The 17,283-nt window shown below is 40.5% G+C and overlaps 1 protein-coding gene across 1 annotated transcript in view; it reads left to right on the plus strand.

Annotated features, from left to right (window-relative positions):
• The window catches only part of p3h2 (prolyl 3-hydroxylase 2), a 90,956-nt gene that overhangs the window by 70,256 nt on the left and 3,417 nt on the right, over nucleotides 1-17,283 (plus strand). Inside the window, exons 5-15 of the mRNA XM_037769540.1 lie at nucleotides 1,932-2,063; nucleotides 4,958-5,085; nucleotides 10,844-10,933; nucleotides 11,420-11,460; nucleotides 12,296-12,387; nucleotides 12,529-12,656; nucleotides 12,749-12,844; nucleotides 12,951-13,101; nucleotides 15,619-15,736; nucleotides 16,150-16,225; nucleotides 16,820-16,960. Of these exons, the coding sequence (XP_037625468.1) occupies nucleotides 1,932-2,063; nucleotides 4,958-5,085; nucleotides 10,844-10,933; nucleotides 11,420-11,460; nucleotides 12,296-12,387; nucleotides 12,529-12,656; nucleotides 12,749-12,844; nucleotides 12,951-13,101; nucleotides 15,619-15,736; nucleotides 16,150-16,225; nucleotides 16,820-16,960 (1,193 nt within the window). The remainder of the gene's footprint in view (nucleotides 1-1,931; nucleotides 2,064-4,957; nucleotides 5,086-10,843; nucleotides 10,934-11,419; nucleotides 11,461-12,295; nucleotides 12,388-12,528; nucleotides 12,657-12,748; nucleotides 12,845-12,950; nucleotides 13,102-15,618; nucleotides 15,737-16,149; nucleotides 16,226-16,819; nucleotides 16,961-17,283) is intronic.

The following is a 17,283-nucleotide window of genomic DNA, read 5'->3' on the forward strand; positions in this document are numbered from 1 at the left end:
GGTTTGGTGTGTCTGGGCCTTTAAATTCTGGGTTTAAATTCAGGTTTTAGAGCTTCTTACTAACACCTGAACACACTACCTGGTAACCTTTGCCATGCTCTCAGTTATAGCTCTCAACAGGGATGTAAGCCTAAATTTGACAAAGTTGGCAACTAATTGTTTACCGTTTTATTCATTTTGAGTAGCATGCAACTTAATATCCTAAGGAAATAAACCAAAGCCAATGTGTGCCTGTACGGAGGGGGTATGGTTTGGAAAACTGCACCTCTCCCCGTCTCCATAGTTGTTTCCTCCCTCTCTCCCTGCTGCTCTCTGTGTCCTAAACACAACAGAGCAGCTCAACGACAGAGGTCACTATAAGACAGTTACAGCTCAACCCAGCAGACGCTGGTATTCATCAATTTGGCAGAACCAGAGAGGAGAGCCTCAGGGTTATTTCATCAACTTGAGTTAGTCATACAGTTTTAATGAACTCCATAAATAACAAACACTTCGCTCACCATTTTATGTGCTGTGTTATTGTTTTATCTTATTCACAACATGGTGTTCAGCCAATAACTGTCTTCCTGCAGAGAATCAGACGCGTTTGATGTGGAGAGATGTGTGTATCCACAGCAGATCATAATTACGTGATTACACTTTTATACACTCACATCTACTTTGGTCAGTGGTGCTTTTGATGACACGAGTCAGGCCTTTCTCTCTGGAAACTGAGGCGGGTTTTGTGCAGTAGCCGCAGCTTAATTGCTGACTAGTGTGCTTTGTCTCAAATATGTACGGCCGGGTTGCATAAACACAGAAAAGACGGCTAATTAGTTTTGGCCGCGCTTTGTTTTACTTACAATCAGGGATTATTTTCCATAGCACCACTCTAGTGGAGTCTGTGATTATGGCGTTTATTTGTGTTGTACGTATGTATTTTCTTGAGAGTAATATAATCCGTTATGTGAGTTTAATAAAAGAGAAAGTATTTCACAGGAGGACTTCCTCCCGTAGTGGTTTTAGAAACTGCGTACCCTTTACAAGCCTGCTTTTTTCTGGCCTAAAACATTTCATATCTCTGCTCCTCTGAGACTTGCGAAGAGATCGAAACAGACCACAACTATGCTGTCGGAGGGTGAGGAAAGTAGCGTTGCAGCTGCTCAGGAGTGACCTCACTGTACATTCACGCTCACCAAACACACACATAAGCATGCTATCATCCACTCTGATGACTCTTCTCTCGGGGCTCGACATAAGGAAAGGATATGTAGCGCCTTGTGAAATCTGTCGTCCCACAGGTGGTAATGAATCCTGTGGTTTGTTGATCCCTCAGGGAACATTTAGCTGATCTGCTTCGAAGCGACAGGCAACAACATGATGTTGGACATGCTGTTATTTGATTTGATACAGCTCATTAAGGCAAACTCATTCCAATGTTTTTCCCACCACAAAAAACATACATATAGTTCTTATTATTTTCAGCATAGGGACACATGATGATGTTCAGTGGAGATCTATATAGTATAGCCTAGTGGTTCCCAACCTTTTTTCCTTAAGGGACCCCTTTTCTATCGTTGAGTAAACTGACGACCCCTGACTAAGTGACATATTTTATTGATATTTCATATTATATTCAATGCATAACAATAACAGTACAGAACAACTGATAAACTAAACAATTAACCCAAATAGTGAACGCAATAACTGCAGGAAGTTTGTGTAAAACGAGAGATTTGGATGAATTTTGAGCAGATTATTTCCTGTGAATATTGCATCAGAGATGAGTTTTCTGGTTATTTTTACGAACTTTTAATAATTCTATGTCTGCATCCAGCCCCTAAACCAACGCCCAATGAAATAAGAAGCTAAATGACACATTTAAGAAGCAGCTTACTATCTCAAAGGGAAGTTGATGATCTGAAAACTGATGTGAAACCATTTTGTTGCAGATCACTTCACTCAGGTGCTGCACTGTGAACACGAGTGTGTTCGAGACCTCGCCACCCGGCCAGGCCGCCTCTCGCCCATGGAGAACTACCTGCCTCTGCACTACGACTACCTGCAGTTTGCCTACTTTCACGGTAAGTTGTTCAAGGAATGTAACGATTTATTCAGACCTTTTAGTGGATATACTGATTTCACTTTTAATCATTTTTTCTGATAGAAAAAAAAAACATTGTGTAGCACAGGGAGCAAATCTGTTCTCAAACATGACTTCTATCAGACTGTAATTATGAACAAAGAAGATGGACACACCCACAGGTCACAAACTCACATGCATGCACGTACAAGAACTCATAATGACCACAAAGAGCTGCAGACAGGTTGAGCCAACAGTTAGCCGCACCCTGTTTAGCGTTTCACATTGTTTCACAGGTTTATCCGGTGTGTGTTTGGGTGTCTGTCTGAGCAACCTTTATATGGGTGTATCCAGTCTGTTGGGGCTCCCAGGTGTTTGATTCTGTGTTTCTGTGTGTGTATGTGTGTGTCGGTGTGCGTGAATGAATGGAGGGGCTCAAGTCTCCTGTTGTTGTTGAAGTAGTGAATAACTCCTCTCGACAAGGGTGTTGGCACAACAACAAAGTGTAGTTGGGAAAGACAGTGTGCTGAGTAGCTGTGAGATCACCAGATTATACTTAATAACCCATAAGCATGTGGCTCTAATAAAGAAAAGTGGATCATTGGGTCTGTGCAAACACACTGAGAGCAGGTTTTGAGTCCTAACAGCCACTGATGTGTGTGTGTGTGTGTGTGTGTGTGTGTGTGTCTGTGTCTGTCTGTCTTCTTGTTCTTTAGTGTGTATCACTGCTCTCTTTTCCTGATATCAACCCCATTTATAATATTATCTATTGCTGTTTTTTTTCCGCCATATCCATCCACTGTATTTGCCTTCTGCTTCTCTATATATAACTGTAGATTTCGTTTTGTTACTGGCAGTCCTTCTTTTCCACGAGTGCATTATTCACACGAGGGATTCACAGGAAACAATGCATGCATGTACTATGTGAGTTGCAGAGGATGAAAGCCAGTGCGGGTGTAATTTTATCGTAGATTCAGCTATACCACTTTGGACATCTTTTTTAGTGTTCTTTATTAACTCTGAGACCCGCGATCCAGACTGACTTTACTTTCTTTCAGAGGCTCTAGTAGGTTCAGTTTTCGGGCAAGAGTGAAGCTACGGACATCATATGAAACTAGGAAACCGAAAGAATCCATTGGTACCAACCATGTCATGTCATGTCATGTCATGTCATAGCTTGTCAGAAAGGAGGCTAAATAACGCTCCAAAGTTGGGCTACATTTTAGCAAGGAAAAACTGGCATGGCCATTTTCAAAGGGGTCTCCTGACCTCTGACCCCAAGATATGTGAATGAAAGTGGGGTTTATGGGTACCCACGAGTCTTGCCTTTACAGACATGCCCACTTTATGATAATCACATGCAGTTTGGGGCAAAAAACATGCAGTTTTTTTCATGCAGTATAAATGTGTTATGTTTGCCTATTCTAAAATGATGAATTTTAATATTTCTGCATACTGGGGTCCCTAAACAGTCTTGGAATTACATAAATTGGGTGTCACTGTAAAGCTGAAAATCTTGTGGATCCATGAGCCCAATTGTATTCATGTGTGATGATGTTAGTTCCCATAGTAGCCATTTCATTGTAGTGAGACAATTTTTTTGAAATTTGACCTCACTGTATAAAATGACCTGTGGTGACCTCTAGGATAATCACAGACTCATGAAACTTTACAGCCAAACTAAAGACCTAGGGCATTCGGAGGATGGCTTTCCTAGGTAGATTGACAGTAAGAGGGTTTCTGAGCAGTGTCCAGATCAGAAGTGCTTGCCATCCAATCGCGGAAAAATGCAATTCTTGCAGAAATCTCCAAATGTCAAATGTTTTTGATACCAAATCACAGCATGGCTTTTTCTGTGGTGTTCCTCAAGGTCTTGGTGTCTTAATGTTTTGGTGGCATTTTTGATCATTTTTATCAATTCTCAATTGGTAAAAAATGGTTAAATTTAGCACCAAATCTGTGTGATTAAATTTTTGTTGCATTATGTTATGTGCATTAAATACAGCAGGATTTTTTTACCTCTTTTACTCCTTTTTTAATTGTTCCTTTCAAAGTTGGAAATCTGTGGCAGTTCCTACTTGCCTCAAGTCAGTAATGTGAGTGCTTTAACACCCAGCAGCGCTGTGGCCTGCTGTGTTTTACACTCCGCAGTGGCTCCGCTCCACGCTGCCGCAGTGGACGTTTGCCATCACTCAGCAGGATTTTGCTTTAGCCGCTTAAGTTTCCCTGAATAAATCCTCAATGACACATTTCTGTTTGACTGAGCTCAAATCTCCATACTCTTATTGACCCGGGAACACACAGCTGACAGCAGCAGATACGCTGCCTCAGCCTCAGCCAAGACAGGAAGTCTTTGGTTAACCCTACGCCTTTACAAGCTAGTAAAGAATGTGTTGGTGTGTGCACTTAGTGGAAGTCGTGTAGAGCAGAAGGTGTGTATGTGGATCTGTGTTTGATTGAATATATATAAAAGTGTGTTTGCGTATGTGTTTAATGCAGGAAGACGGTACGGGAAGGTCCTGCTATGTGTTTGTCTCACTTCATCACTGACATCCTTTCGTTGCAAGTGACAACTCCTGACAAGGCCGTGTGCGTGTGCGTGTGCGTGTGCGTGTGTGTGTGTGTGTGCATTTTCCACTATGTCAACCAGAGTGCAGCGTTTGCTCCATTGTGGTAATGGTTTGGGAATGTCAGCCGTGATAGATACATTTCCACATTTCACACACACACACACACTGGTCATCCAGTTCATCCAGTAGAAAGCCCAGCAGCTATGAATAAGCAGCTCCATAGCGCTACTACAGGTCAAAAACTCTACAGCTTACCTTTAATTGTGTTCATATGTAAACCACAAAGAGAAACCACTTCAACTGTTCTCTGTGTCTCTCTCTGCAGTGGACAGGCTGGAGGAGGCGCTGCAGTGCGCTCTGACCTACCTGTTGTTCCACGAGGGAGAGGAGTCCATGACGGACAACGTGGATTACTACAGAGAGCTGCTGGGACACGACGGCAAGCCAAGAGAGGTGAGGATCTGCTTGTCACGTGGGGTGGAGAGGGGTAGATGGTACAGTCCGGAGGCTGAGAGTGAAAAATACAGTAAATACAGAATTGGATGGTTTGGTGTCCTTCTCATCCCAACTCGTCACGTCACTGATGCTTTGTCAGGAACCGTTGGCGTCACTTTCTATCACACTGGGTAGCCCAGCGCGTCAAATTATGACGCTGAATGGGCTGATGCATCTCACAAACATTTTATTAACTTAAAATAGGATCATTGTGTTTGTGTAAAAACTGCATTTGTGAAAGAATAGGTGAATCAGCATCAATGACTGACTGAATAGATGAAGAAGAGGTTAGAATGAGGAAGTAAATTGGGATGGGAGAGCTATAATAATCATTTAAGTTGTTTGGATTGTACTTTCCTCATGACACGCGGAATGTCCGTATCGGGATCGCAGTTCTCCCAGTATTTTTTTCTCTCCACCCCGCCTACTTGCTCGCGTCCGAAGGAAAAAACACTTCAAAGACAACACAGCGCATTTTACCGGTAACCTGCAGCTGCACTTTTCGAGACACCATGGTCAATGCCGGAGTCGGAGATGAAGGCGAAACAACAGAACTGTATAATCCTCCTGCTTCACTGAAGCCACCGGTGTGCCGTTATTTTGTCTTCCCCTTGACTTATATAAACCACAAACTCCTTGTGGACAGAAAAAAACTACAGTTTGTAGGCTGAAGAAGATTAGGAGACTGCAGCAACCAGTGCTAAAAGAAAATGTTTAAATCGAAAGTCAAATCGAATCTTAACACCCCTAGTACCAGTGTCATTCTGGGTGGTTTTAATCACCCGCTGCAGAGCCCTCCTCTCCTGGGCCATGCACATCCCATGCCAGTTTGTAACGTTTCCAGTCAGGATGCTTTCTGTTGTTCCTCTGTAAAAGTTGACAAGAACTAGGCAGGGGATTTTTGCTTTCTTAAGGTTCCTTAAGAAATACAAGAAATATAAGCTTGTTCTCCTCTTAGATTTATAGTTGGGAGAACTTTAAACATCATTAAGGATAGTATAGTCTTCAGTTAGTTCAACAATATACTTTTGGATTGTAGGGAATGTATGGAAAGAGACTGGAGAGGAAAAGTGTGGATTTGAGGGAAAAGGAGGAGACAGGAGGCAGCAGGCCGTTTGCTGTATTTTTTGGATGAACTTGCTACTTGCTTCTTGGCAGCTGTTGCCTCTTAAAGTTTGCTTTTCGCTTGTATATGTTCTCCATCCAGCTGGACGTATTAAGCAAATTTTGCTACGTCAATGTGTTTACGACAACATATTTCTTTCTCTGGGCGGACTCTTTATTTTTTTCCTTGCCCCTGGTATTCATAATACTCTTAAAGGCTGAACGTCTGCCCGCTAGAGTAAATTCAATTTGTTAAGTCTGGCTACCCATCAGCCACTTCAGCATTGAGAATTTGTCCTTCCTAAAACTCTGATCAGCGGCTTTGAAAAGTCAAGCAGCGCCTTGTTTAAGTCTCAATTACACAACCTCTTTTTCCTAGAAAGCCTGGTACTCATTATAGCGAGCGAGGCTCCCAGCAGGACTGTGTGAATGTGTGAGACATTGCGTATGTGTGTGTGAGATAAAGAGAGGCCGACCGGCGTGTTGCAGCTCATGCTTATGTTTTTCTACTCATAGCTTACATTTTTCTATGCCCTCAAGTCTTTCCAGTCCCGTCGGTTTACAGTACAGTCGTTGGCCCACAGATCGCCTCTCCTCTCGGCGTCCTCTCTCTCCCCCCGGCCTCGGGGAGCTCATTTACAGAGACCTAGATCTGAGTGCCAGGCCGGCCGGCCTCCCTGCCAAAGAATCCTGCCTTTCAGGAACGGCAGAGGAGGAGGAAAAGTCATGTCAGAGTGCCCACAGAAGTCTCTGGAACAATTTGGGGGCTGTTTGTATTAAGGGTGCTGGAAAAGAGGGCTTCTCTTCTTTTTTTTAAACCACTACAAGAAAAATGCTACTGGATGCTCAACTCCAGCCTCCTCTCCCCCTTTCACACAGACAAAAATATAAAAAAAACAGCACAGTATGTGGTCCTTTAGCAGATTTACATTCAGGTGTATAACTGTACTCACACAGTGTCTCTTTCCGTCGCACATACTCTATGCATACACAACTAGAACTAGACCCATAAATCAGCTGATAATAGCGTACTGCAAATATATCTATATCTGCTTAAAGGGTGAGTCCTTTATTTATTTATTTATTTTTGTTGAAGTTTTTATATCATTCTGTAGCTTCATAGTGGAGTGCCTTATGTAATCCTAACATTCAAATTGTGGTCTAAGTATGTATGTTTTAGCGTCAAAATACTATTTTCCCAAACCCTTCAAAAACCTTTTTCTCACATGACCTGACGTAGGTTTCTGCATGATGATGATGCTACATGTACAGTATACTGTTTATACAGCCTTATAGTCAGTGTATTATCGTTACTTACAGTAACTTAGATGCCGGTCGGCATGCTTCCTGTTTGGAGAAGCAGATAGGTGGCTAAAATACATTTTTCGGCTGCTCCCGTCCACAGCCACTTTACCTCGCCGTTGGACAGCCCTTTCTGACGGGGAACTGAAGCCGTTATATCGTTCTGTTCAAAGCCACTAGACTACATTCACACAAAGCAGTAATTTTACTTCACAGAACGCCGGGAGTATACATACAACTCCACTTCAAAAAATCCGAACTAACCCTTTCAGTTATTTCCAAACTTATCACATCTAACTTTGACTCAGCTAGTGCTAGCATTCACATCATTCATAACCTTATTGATTAGCTTCATGATTCACGGTAACCTACGTCACTGTGTTTTTGCAATGGCCGAGTGGGCGTTTCCATTTGAAAAAAACAGAACAGAATGCAGATGTATGAGGTAATTTACGGTGTTTCCATTACATAGTTTATCCACCAGAGAGCATTGACATGTTTAATTTTCCACTGTAAAATGTCCCGCTCACTATCTTGAAAAATGCAGAAGAAGGTCCTCGCGCTGTAGCTCCCTTTAAGTGCAATTTATTGGCACATTATAGTTAGTGACGTTTCAAGCCAACTCTCTTCTTCAGACTTACAGTCTTGTCAGTAACTGACAAATGTTTATAAACGAATTTGTGTATATTTTGTTGTACATTATATACAGACGTAGGCAAAGTTGTTGGTAACGTTCCGTTAAAGAGAGAAAAACCCACAATGGTCACTGAAATAACTTGAAACTGACAAAAGTAATAATAAATAAAAATTCACTGAAAATGAACTAATGAAAATCAGATATTGTTTTTGAATTATGGTTCAGCAGAATCATTTAAAAAAACAAACTAATGAAACTGGCCTAGACAAAAATGATGGTAACATTAACTTAATATTTAGTTGCACAACCTTTTGAGGCAATCACTGCAATCAAGTGATTTCTGTAACTCTCAATGAGACTTCTGCACCTGTCGACAGGTATGTTGGCCCACTCCTCGTGAGCAAACTGCTCCAGCTGTCTCAGGTTTGAAGGGTGCCTTCTCCAGACTGCATGTTTCAGCTCCTTCCACAGATGTTCAATAGGATTTAGATCCGGGCTCATAGAAGGCCACTTCAGAATAGTCCAATGTTTTGTTCTTAGCCATTCTTGGGTGTTTTTAGCTGTGTTTTGGGTCATTATCCTGTTTGAGGACCCATGACCTGCGACTGAGACCAAGCTTTCTGACACTGGGCAGCACATTTCGCTCCAGAATGCCTTGATAGTCTTGAGATTTCATTGCACCCTGCACAGATTCAAGACACCCTGTGCCAGATGCAACAAAGCAGACCCATAACATAACCGAGCCTCCTCCATGTTTCACATTAGGTACAGTGTTCTTTTCTTTGGATGCTTCATCTCTTCGTCTGTGAACATAGAGCTGATGTGACTTGCCAAAAAGCTCCAGTTTTGTCTCATCTGTCCAAAGGACATTCTCCCAGAAGCTTTGTGGCTTGTCAATATGCATTTTGGAAAATTCCAGTCTCGCTTTTTTATGATTTGGTGTCCTCCTCGGTTGTCTTCCATTAAGTCCACTTTGGCTCAAACAGTGACGGATGGTGCGATCTGACACTGATGTACCTTGACCTTGGAGTTCACCTCTAATCTCTTTGGAAGTTGTTCTGGGCTCTTTGGTTACCATTCGTATTATCCGTCTCTTCAATATGTCATCAATTTTCCTCTTGCGGCCACGTCCAGGGAGGTTGGCTACAGTCCCATGGACCTTAAACTTCTGAATAATATGTGCAGCTGTAGTCACAGGAACATCAAGCTGCTTGGAGATGGTCTTATAGCCTTTACCTTTAACATGAAGGTCTATAATGTTCTTTCTGATCTCCTGAGACAACTCTCTCCTTAGCTTTCTGTGGTCCATGTTCAGTGTGGTACACACCATGACACCAAACAGCACAGTGACTACTTTTCACCCTTTAAATAGGCAGACTGACTGATTACAAGTTTGAAGACACCTGTGATGCTAATTACAGGACACACCTTAGTTTAATATGTCCCTATGGTCAAATTATTTTACATCTTTTCTAGGGCTACCATCATTTTTGTCCTGGCCAGTTTCATCAGTTTGTTTTTTAAAATGATTCTGTTGAACCACAATTCAAAAGCAACAGCTGATTTTCATTAGTTAATTTTCAGTAAATTTTTATTTATTATTACTTTTGTCAGTTTCAAGTTATTTCAGTGACCATTGTGGATTTTTCTCTCTTTAATGGAACGTTACCAACAACTTTGCCTACGTCTGTATATATGTGTGTGCGTGTGCGTGTGTGTGTGTTACGTTTGATTATATATGGGATATTTGGGTTACTGGCGGTGTCCTGTGACCGGAGCGTTTACCTTTTAAGATGGCGTCTCCATGCAGATTTATTAAGTCTGAAGAACATTGACTCAAAACGTCACTAAGATGTGCCAATAAATTGCACTTAAAGGGAGCTACAGTGTGCGGACCTTCTTTTACATTTTTCATTGCTGTCTCCTACTGGTCCTTCACCGGCCTACTAAGGTTTTGGATGTGCACAACCACCTTTCACTGCTCAATATCTTGGTCATTGTGTTTTAATAACCACATTTAAGGGAAAATGTTTATTTACGACTTAATGAATACCAGCCAATATATCATTATCACATTTTTTTTTTACTTTAATATCCTGTAAAATCCTGTAGTTGTGAACACACGTTCTGCCACAATCCAACTCAATGCAAAGCCAAAAGCAGCACCCACTGTTACTGTTTGATCCAAGGCTTGTGAAACAGCAGATTTTTGCTTTTCCATTCAAGTTTTTACTCCAGGCAGAAAACGGTAGTAAAACTGTCCCTCTGAGAGGGCACAAAGAAGGAGAGAGGCCATCACACTCCATTAGTCCCAGCACTGAGGCGAGGAGAGCCGAGGGAAAGAGACTCTCACTCTGGTTTCCGTTATTTAGGGTGAATGGGTGAGGACAGGAGTACACTGTCACTTTAAGAGTTTGGAAAAGTTATGGCAATGAGCTTTGATGCATGAAAGATGAATATTAAACCATTAATACTTTTATCTCTACTGTTAGTGTGAGCATGAAAACAGTGCAGTGATTTAAAAGATGATTCTCTCAGCTAATTATTTTCTTTGCCTTATCTGCAGTTATTTTCCTCCTACACATCTGTTAAGGACAAAAGCATGTGTTTACATTTACCGTAATGACTCAGGAAACTGTTCGCCATAACCCTTTGGTGTGTTTGTGTTCCCAGGAAGCTGCTTGGTACCTGAGGAGGCACAAACAGGAACTGGCGCTCCTTCTGATAGGCAGCAAAACCATGGGTGTGGAATTTACAGAAGGGGTGAGTCAACAGAATACAACATTATCTTGTTCAACTCTTGTTCATTTTTCATGTGTAACTATAAATAAATGCTAAAACGGGACTGCGGGTATTTATTGAAAAATTCAGTGCCCTTTAATTCTGGGATTTGCCCAGAAATAAAAGGAGATCATGTAATTTAACGGGCTGTTATCCGTAAACTGGTCCACATGTGTCTGATCCAGAGCAGATCTCCTGCTGGGTGTGTAAACGCATTAATGTGCCTCTGCTGCCGGCTGACTCAGAGCAGGGTAACAGGTGTCTGGCACGGCCGCCATCCACTACTGTCTGCGCAGATAACAGCGACACCTGCTGGCCACTTTGACACACGTCATATTTCACATGTCTTTGTACAAAGCAGTTATGAAATCAGTCACATTGGTCATCTTCTTTATATAGTTATTTACTACCTGGCACCAGAGCTTTTGAAAGTAAAAAAATGTGCATTTCCTCTTCTCTTTCTTGCAGAATTACTGGGGCAGCTCAGGTGGAAGAGAGAACTCAAACAGGTAATCTGCATCTGTAAAAACTTTGAAGTGTAACATCATATTTATTACAATACTGTTTATCTTCTCGTTACCTGAGGCGTTTTCCTATACAGATGACATAGGACAGACACAGTTAGTGACTAGCTGATGAACGTAGTGGAGCATTTAGCAGCTAAAAAGACAGATATTTCCCTCAGCAGTTGATAGACACAGAAACAGAGCTAAAGGAAAATTAATATTGGACTGACATTCATGAGGTGGCCAGATACACGACTTCAAATGAATGATAATGTTGCCTTGTATCTGCTGGATGTGTAAATAGGCAACAGGTTTGCCATATCAACTTAAACTTAATGATAATATGTCAGTGTTTGCTTGTTTCTGCTTCCCCCAAGTGGCCAATAAAATCAGTTATTGCATGTTTAATGTTTAAAATCATAATTTTGACCCCTAATTAAGGGTGTCGCAATATACCAGTATTGACAATAACAGTGATATTTAAAAATTAAATATTGATATTGTGTAAATAATACACATCAGATAATAAGCGCAGAGGAGTTATTTTTATTAAAGTTACTAACTGTCGCCTTAAATCATGTTTTTGTACAGTTATGGTTACAGACTCTCTCTCCACCTCCCTAAACTCGTATTTTGAGTGTAATTCATTTTCCAAAAAAAGACAAAACGCACAACAAACAAAGTTAAAGATTGACTTATGGCATTATCCTTTCTTTCAAATTTCTATAGATATCGCGATAATATCATTATCATGAATTCTTTTGGCCACGATAATCATGTAGTGAAAATCTGGTATTGTAACAGGTCTAATGACAAAATGCATTCTCTGTTCTATCAGGATTCCCTCCGGTACAGACGGCTGGATGGAGTATGTTCCCATTTCAGAGAAGAAGAACGTCACCGTCGCTGCTCCACAGCAACTCAAAGAAGGTAAAAACCTTCACTGCAGCCAGAGATGAAGCAGAACGGGAGTTAAAGAGAAAGTCATTAATGTTAAGTTAAATCTTCTCTGGCCACCCTGGCTGAGATAACATGTTGCAGTCTTTAAATACTGCTGTTTGATCTGTGTAGGTGGCCCCTTGGTGTACGACAGCGTGCAGCTGGTGCAGAACTCTGCAGCCTTGAACGGGACCCAGCGGGTGCTGCTGGATCATGTTATATCTGAGGAGGAGTGTTCAGACCTCAGACGCCTGGCACATGTAAGGACATTACACAACACTGATAAAATAATTAATTTAATCTTAACTTTAAAGCTTAATTCTGTTTTTTTTGTTTTTTTCTTGTCTTCCAGGCTGTCACCATGGCCGGAGACGGTTACAGAGGGAGGATGTCTCCACACACTCCCAATGAGAAGTTTGAAGGAGCCACTGTACTCAAAACCCTGCAGGTAAGCTGAACATAAACACATGATTACATCCCTCATCCAACCAAATTAGATTTCATTAAAATGTGTCACATGTTACAGTCTCCCTTTTGTTATTTCTTCCCTGCAGTACGGCTACGAGGGCAGAGTGCCGATGAGGAGCGCTCGCTTGTTCTACGACATCAGCGAGCGAGCGAGACGGGTTATCGAGTCTTACTTCCTGCTCAACTCCACCCTGCACTTCTCCTACACACACTTGGTGTGCCGCACAGCCATCACAGGTCAGAGGTCACTCACACACAGAAACATACTTCACTTGACACCGAAACACAGGCTACGTTCCAAATCACATACTTTTTTAAACTTTTAGTACGTCCTGCAGCTGCCCTTACAAAGGTATGTAATGTTGCATGCAGTATGCATACAGTTGGGGCGTACTACTTCATCTCAACATTGCACCTTGAACTTTGACCCTCTTGCTCACATATCCACTGCGCAGAGGATTGTGGGTCAGAATAGCCAGAAGGGTATGCTGGTTTGCATACTGAAACATGCAACCAGATGTAGGAGGACATATTTTTGGCATACTGCATTCGACACGCTATGTATTGGGACATACTAAGGCTTCGTCCAAAATCGCGAACTATACACTACATACTGAATATGTGTACTATTGTTCAACATACTTTTGTGTGAATAAACAGTAGTATGTATCTTTTCGGATGCATGGAGCTATAATTTACGTTGTCAGTTCCTGAGAGCCTCCTTGCCGGTTGGAGACGTGTAACCATTGTAACCCCGTGCCAACCTCATGTGACCAAAACGACGGTTTGTGAGAATCAAAGTCTGAATTGATTAAAAAAAAAAAAAAATTGTTATTGACATTACAGAGCTGTCCGTCAACGTCTTTTATGAATGTTGTCATCACTACTGCATTGCATTGTGGGATATTTATGCTGTAATAGTGTCCAGTGTTGCATTCTGTAATATTTCACCTGAAATAGCATGCAATCTGCGAACTACTGGTTCCATACTAAGATTTCGGACATACTAAAATATCTCACATACTGTTTTAGCGTACTAAATAGCATGTTAGTAAGGAATTTCGGACGCAACCTGTCTTTTTTTCTGGCATACTAAATAGTGTGGTTATTAGGTAAGAGTTAGAGGAACTAGAACTTTTTTTTCTCGTAAAGTTATGACTTTATTCTCGTAATATCACAACTTTTTTCACGTAAAGTTATGACTTTATTCTTGTAATATTACGACTTTTTTTCTCGTAAAGATATGACTTTATTCTCGAAATATTGCAACTTATTGTCTCGTAAAATTATGACTTTATCCTCGTAATATTACAACATTTTTTCTGGTAAAGTTATGACTTTATTCTTGTAATATTATGACTTTATTCTGGAAATCTCCAATTGTTTTCCCTCAATGTGGCCCTAATACTCCGTAGTACATTTGCACTTTGGCCCTCACGGCATTAGACTTACAGTATATACTATATATTTAGACTATAAACTGTATGTAAGCTGTATATAAATAGATATTAGAGAGACCTGTTAAACTTCCTAACACTAGCTCTAAGCAGCTTATCATTAAGATTTTTTTATGAATAAAAATTCAATCTTTTATTTCCTAATAATTTGAGTTGTGTGTTTTCATGCAAATAACTACTATAGATGACTATGACAAAGTAAAATAATAACATTTATATTAAAAAACAACATTTAAAATTAATCAGCCAATATGGCTCATTGACGATCGGCAATCTGTATTTGCCGCAAAGAAAATGTGATTGGGGCATCTCTTAAAGTTATATTCTTCCCTTTTTTTTCTACTGATGGCTGCGATCCATGACTCAAAACTGCGATACAATCCGAACCGTGAGTTTTGTGATTCAATTGTGGTTTGACTGCAGATTTAGCAGTTACTATTTCTGTTGTCTGTTCTTCGGAGCATTATTGAGTGCGTCTTACTAATTTAAAGTACCGTGTTTGTATATTTATAGTCTGTATTATTAGGGTAATAACTAAATGGCTAGCAGGCTTTACTAAATGTAAAGTTACTAGACATCATATATTGCTTCTGTTGGAGCTCCACCTTGTGGAATATTCCAGTGTTACGGCTAATTTCCTTTTATATTTTACTGCACACCTAAAATGTTGATGCAAGTGTGTAGCGGTAAACCTGCCCGTATAAGAGTATTTAAGTGTCTTCCTTATACTCTTGTATTTCAGGTATATTGGTACATTCTGCTAATATTCCGTTCAATATCGTTTCTGGATATAGCAGAACCACACATACATACAGAGACTTGACATTTACAACTCATCATACCTGTACTACTCATGTGTAATCCAGCTCTTCTAAAGACTGCTGTTCCTTCCTGGTAGTGGTGAATAGCAGCAATATTGAGCTTAGTCCCTAGATTGCCAGTGTATTCCTTCTGACTGAGGAAGATTCAGGTGTTGCACTATTCCACCAGCTACGAGAAGCACCCTGTGCTTTACATACATACTGTTGTTTGATATTGAGTCTTTAACGGATACTCTTAAGAATAAGCATACACTTCTGTTCTTCAATAATTACAATCAAAACAGTTGTGAGGGAAAGAAAGAGATTTAATAAATGCTCCTGTCATCCTTGATGGTTCACATACTGTATGATGAGATAGTGGTAGATTTCACAACAAAAGGCCCAGGAAGAAAAACCTGGAAAAGTACAGAGGACGTTTGATTTATTGATATCTATATATTAAATTATCTATTTGCATGTTGGTTGTCCGTTCACAGGCCAGCAAGATCACAGGAATGACCTGAGCCATCCCATCCATGCTGACAACTGTCTGCTGGACCCCGAGGCCAATGAGTGCTGGAAGGAACCACCAGCATATACATACAGAGATTACAGGTATGAGGCTACCACTGTCAACACAATTAAAGATAATAATTAGGGCTGTCAATCCATTAAAATATGCAACTTTGGAGCGTTATTTAACCTCCTTCTCAACAAGCTAGTATGACATGGTACCAATGGATTCCTTTGGTTTTCTAGTTTCATATAATGCCAGACTTTATCTTTAAAACTGAGCCCGCTACAACCTCCTAAAGATCGATATCACAAGTTGTGTTAGAGAAATTACTGGTGTTAAAACTAATTTGCGTTAACGTATTATCATGTTTACTTTGACAGCCCTAATAGTAAACCCACTTTTCAGCAGCTGTATTACACAGTGAAGATAAATAACAGTCACTATCGTCTCTCTTGATTTATATGTCGAGTCTGTACTGATCTCTCCTTTACTTTTTTATTTCTATTTTCAGTGCACTGTTATATATAAATGGAGATTTTGAAGGAGGGGAGTTCATATTCACAGAAATGGATGCCAAAACAGTCACGGTAAGATGGTTTCTCCTGAGATGATTTACTAAATGATTTTACTGCACAGGAAGGCGGTGGACATGCTTATGTTGCAGTTTATTTAATAGTTCACTAAAATGTCAATTTATGTTTGAATTAAACCTTAAACAGGGTTTGTTTTTACTAAACTGACCTGGTTCTGGTTCACCTTTTGTTGAGGAATGGAGAAAGAGACTTCTAGTATTCTCCCAACATTTAGCCAGTCTCTTTTTTTACCCCCAACTTTGGCTGAAATAACCACAACACTCCTCTAAAGGAGGTTATATGATGGTTAAATAATATATTGAAAGGGAGGAATCATTTCAGGGTAATGTCTTCCTGCTCTCTATGGCAACAAGCATTGTACATGACATCAAATGGGTGAAAAGAACAAACAAACAGTGTTTTCATAAAAAGACTTTATGATCAGCTTTGATGCTCACTTGGGATTACACTCGTGGACCCTACAGCAGGACAAATGTCTGCTTTAACAACCAAGTTGACTGTACATAAAACAGTGAAGTGTTGGTCTTACTAATATGAACAGAAAATGGTCATTTTTAACCTCTGCTCTGTCTCCTCCATTCTCTCCAGGCATCAGTGAAGCCCATGTGTGGCAGGATGGTGGGTTTCTCATCAGGAGGGGAGAATCCACACGGTGTGAAGGCCGTCACCAGCGGGCAGAGGTGTGCCGTCGCTCTGTGGTTCACCCTGGACCCGCTCTTCAGAGAACTGGTAAGCTAATGTTTCAGTTTCAAGAACTATTATCATCATAGTAGGATAATAATCACTTTGCTTCCAGGTTCTTCCTAATTTTATTTCCAATTTTGGATTAAATACAAGTTGTAAAATAAAAATAAAAAAGCATGGTGTTAAATTGGACATTTAGTGCTATGATCTGTTTAATTTCAAACACAAATTGTAAACTTTTTATTCTTTGAAAGGAAATAACATGTAATTATGACAGGCATGATATAGTTTATGATCAAATACCTGCAAAACTGATGACATTCCCATCAGTGTCAGCTGTACTTTGTGTTTACTGCTAATTGGCAAAT

This window comes from Sebastes umbrosus, chromosome 5 (assembly GCF_015220745.1).
Source record: "Sebastes umbrosus isolate fSebUmb1 chromosome 5, fSebUmb1.pri, whole genome shotgun sequence".
NCBI classification, from domain to species: Eukaryota; Metazoa; Chordata; class Actinopteri; order Perciformes; family Sebastidae; genus Sebastes; species Sebastes umbrosus.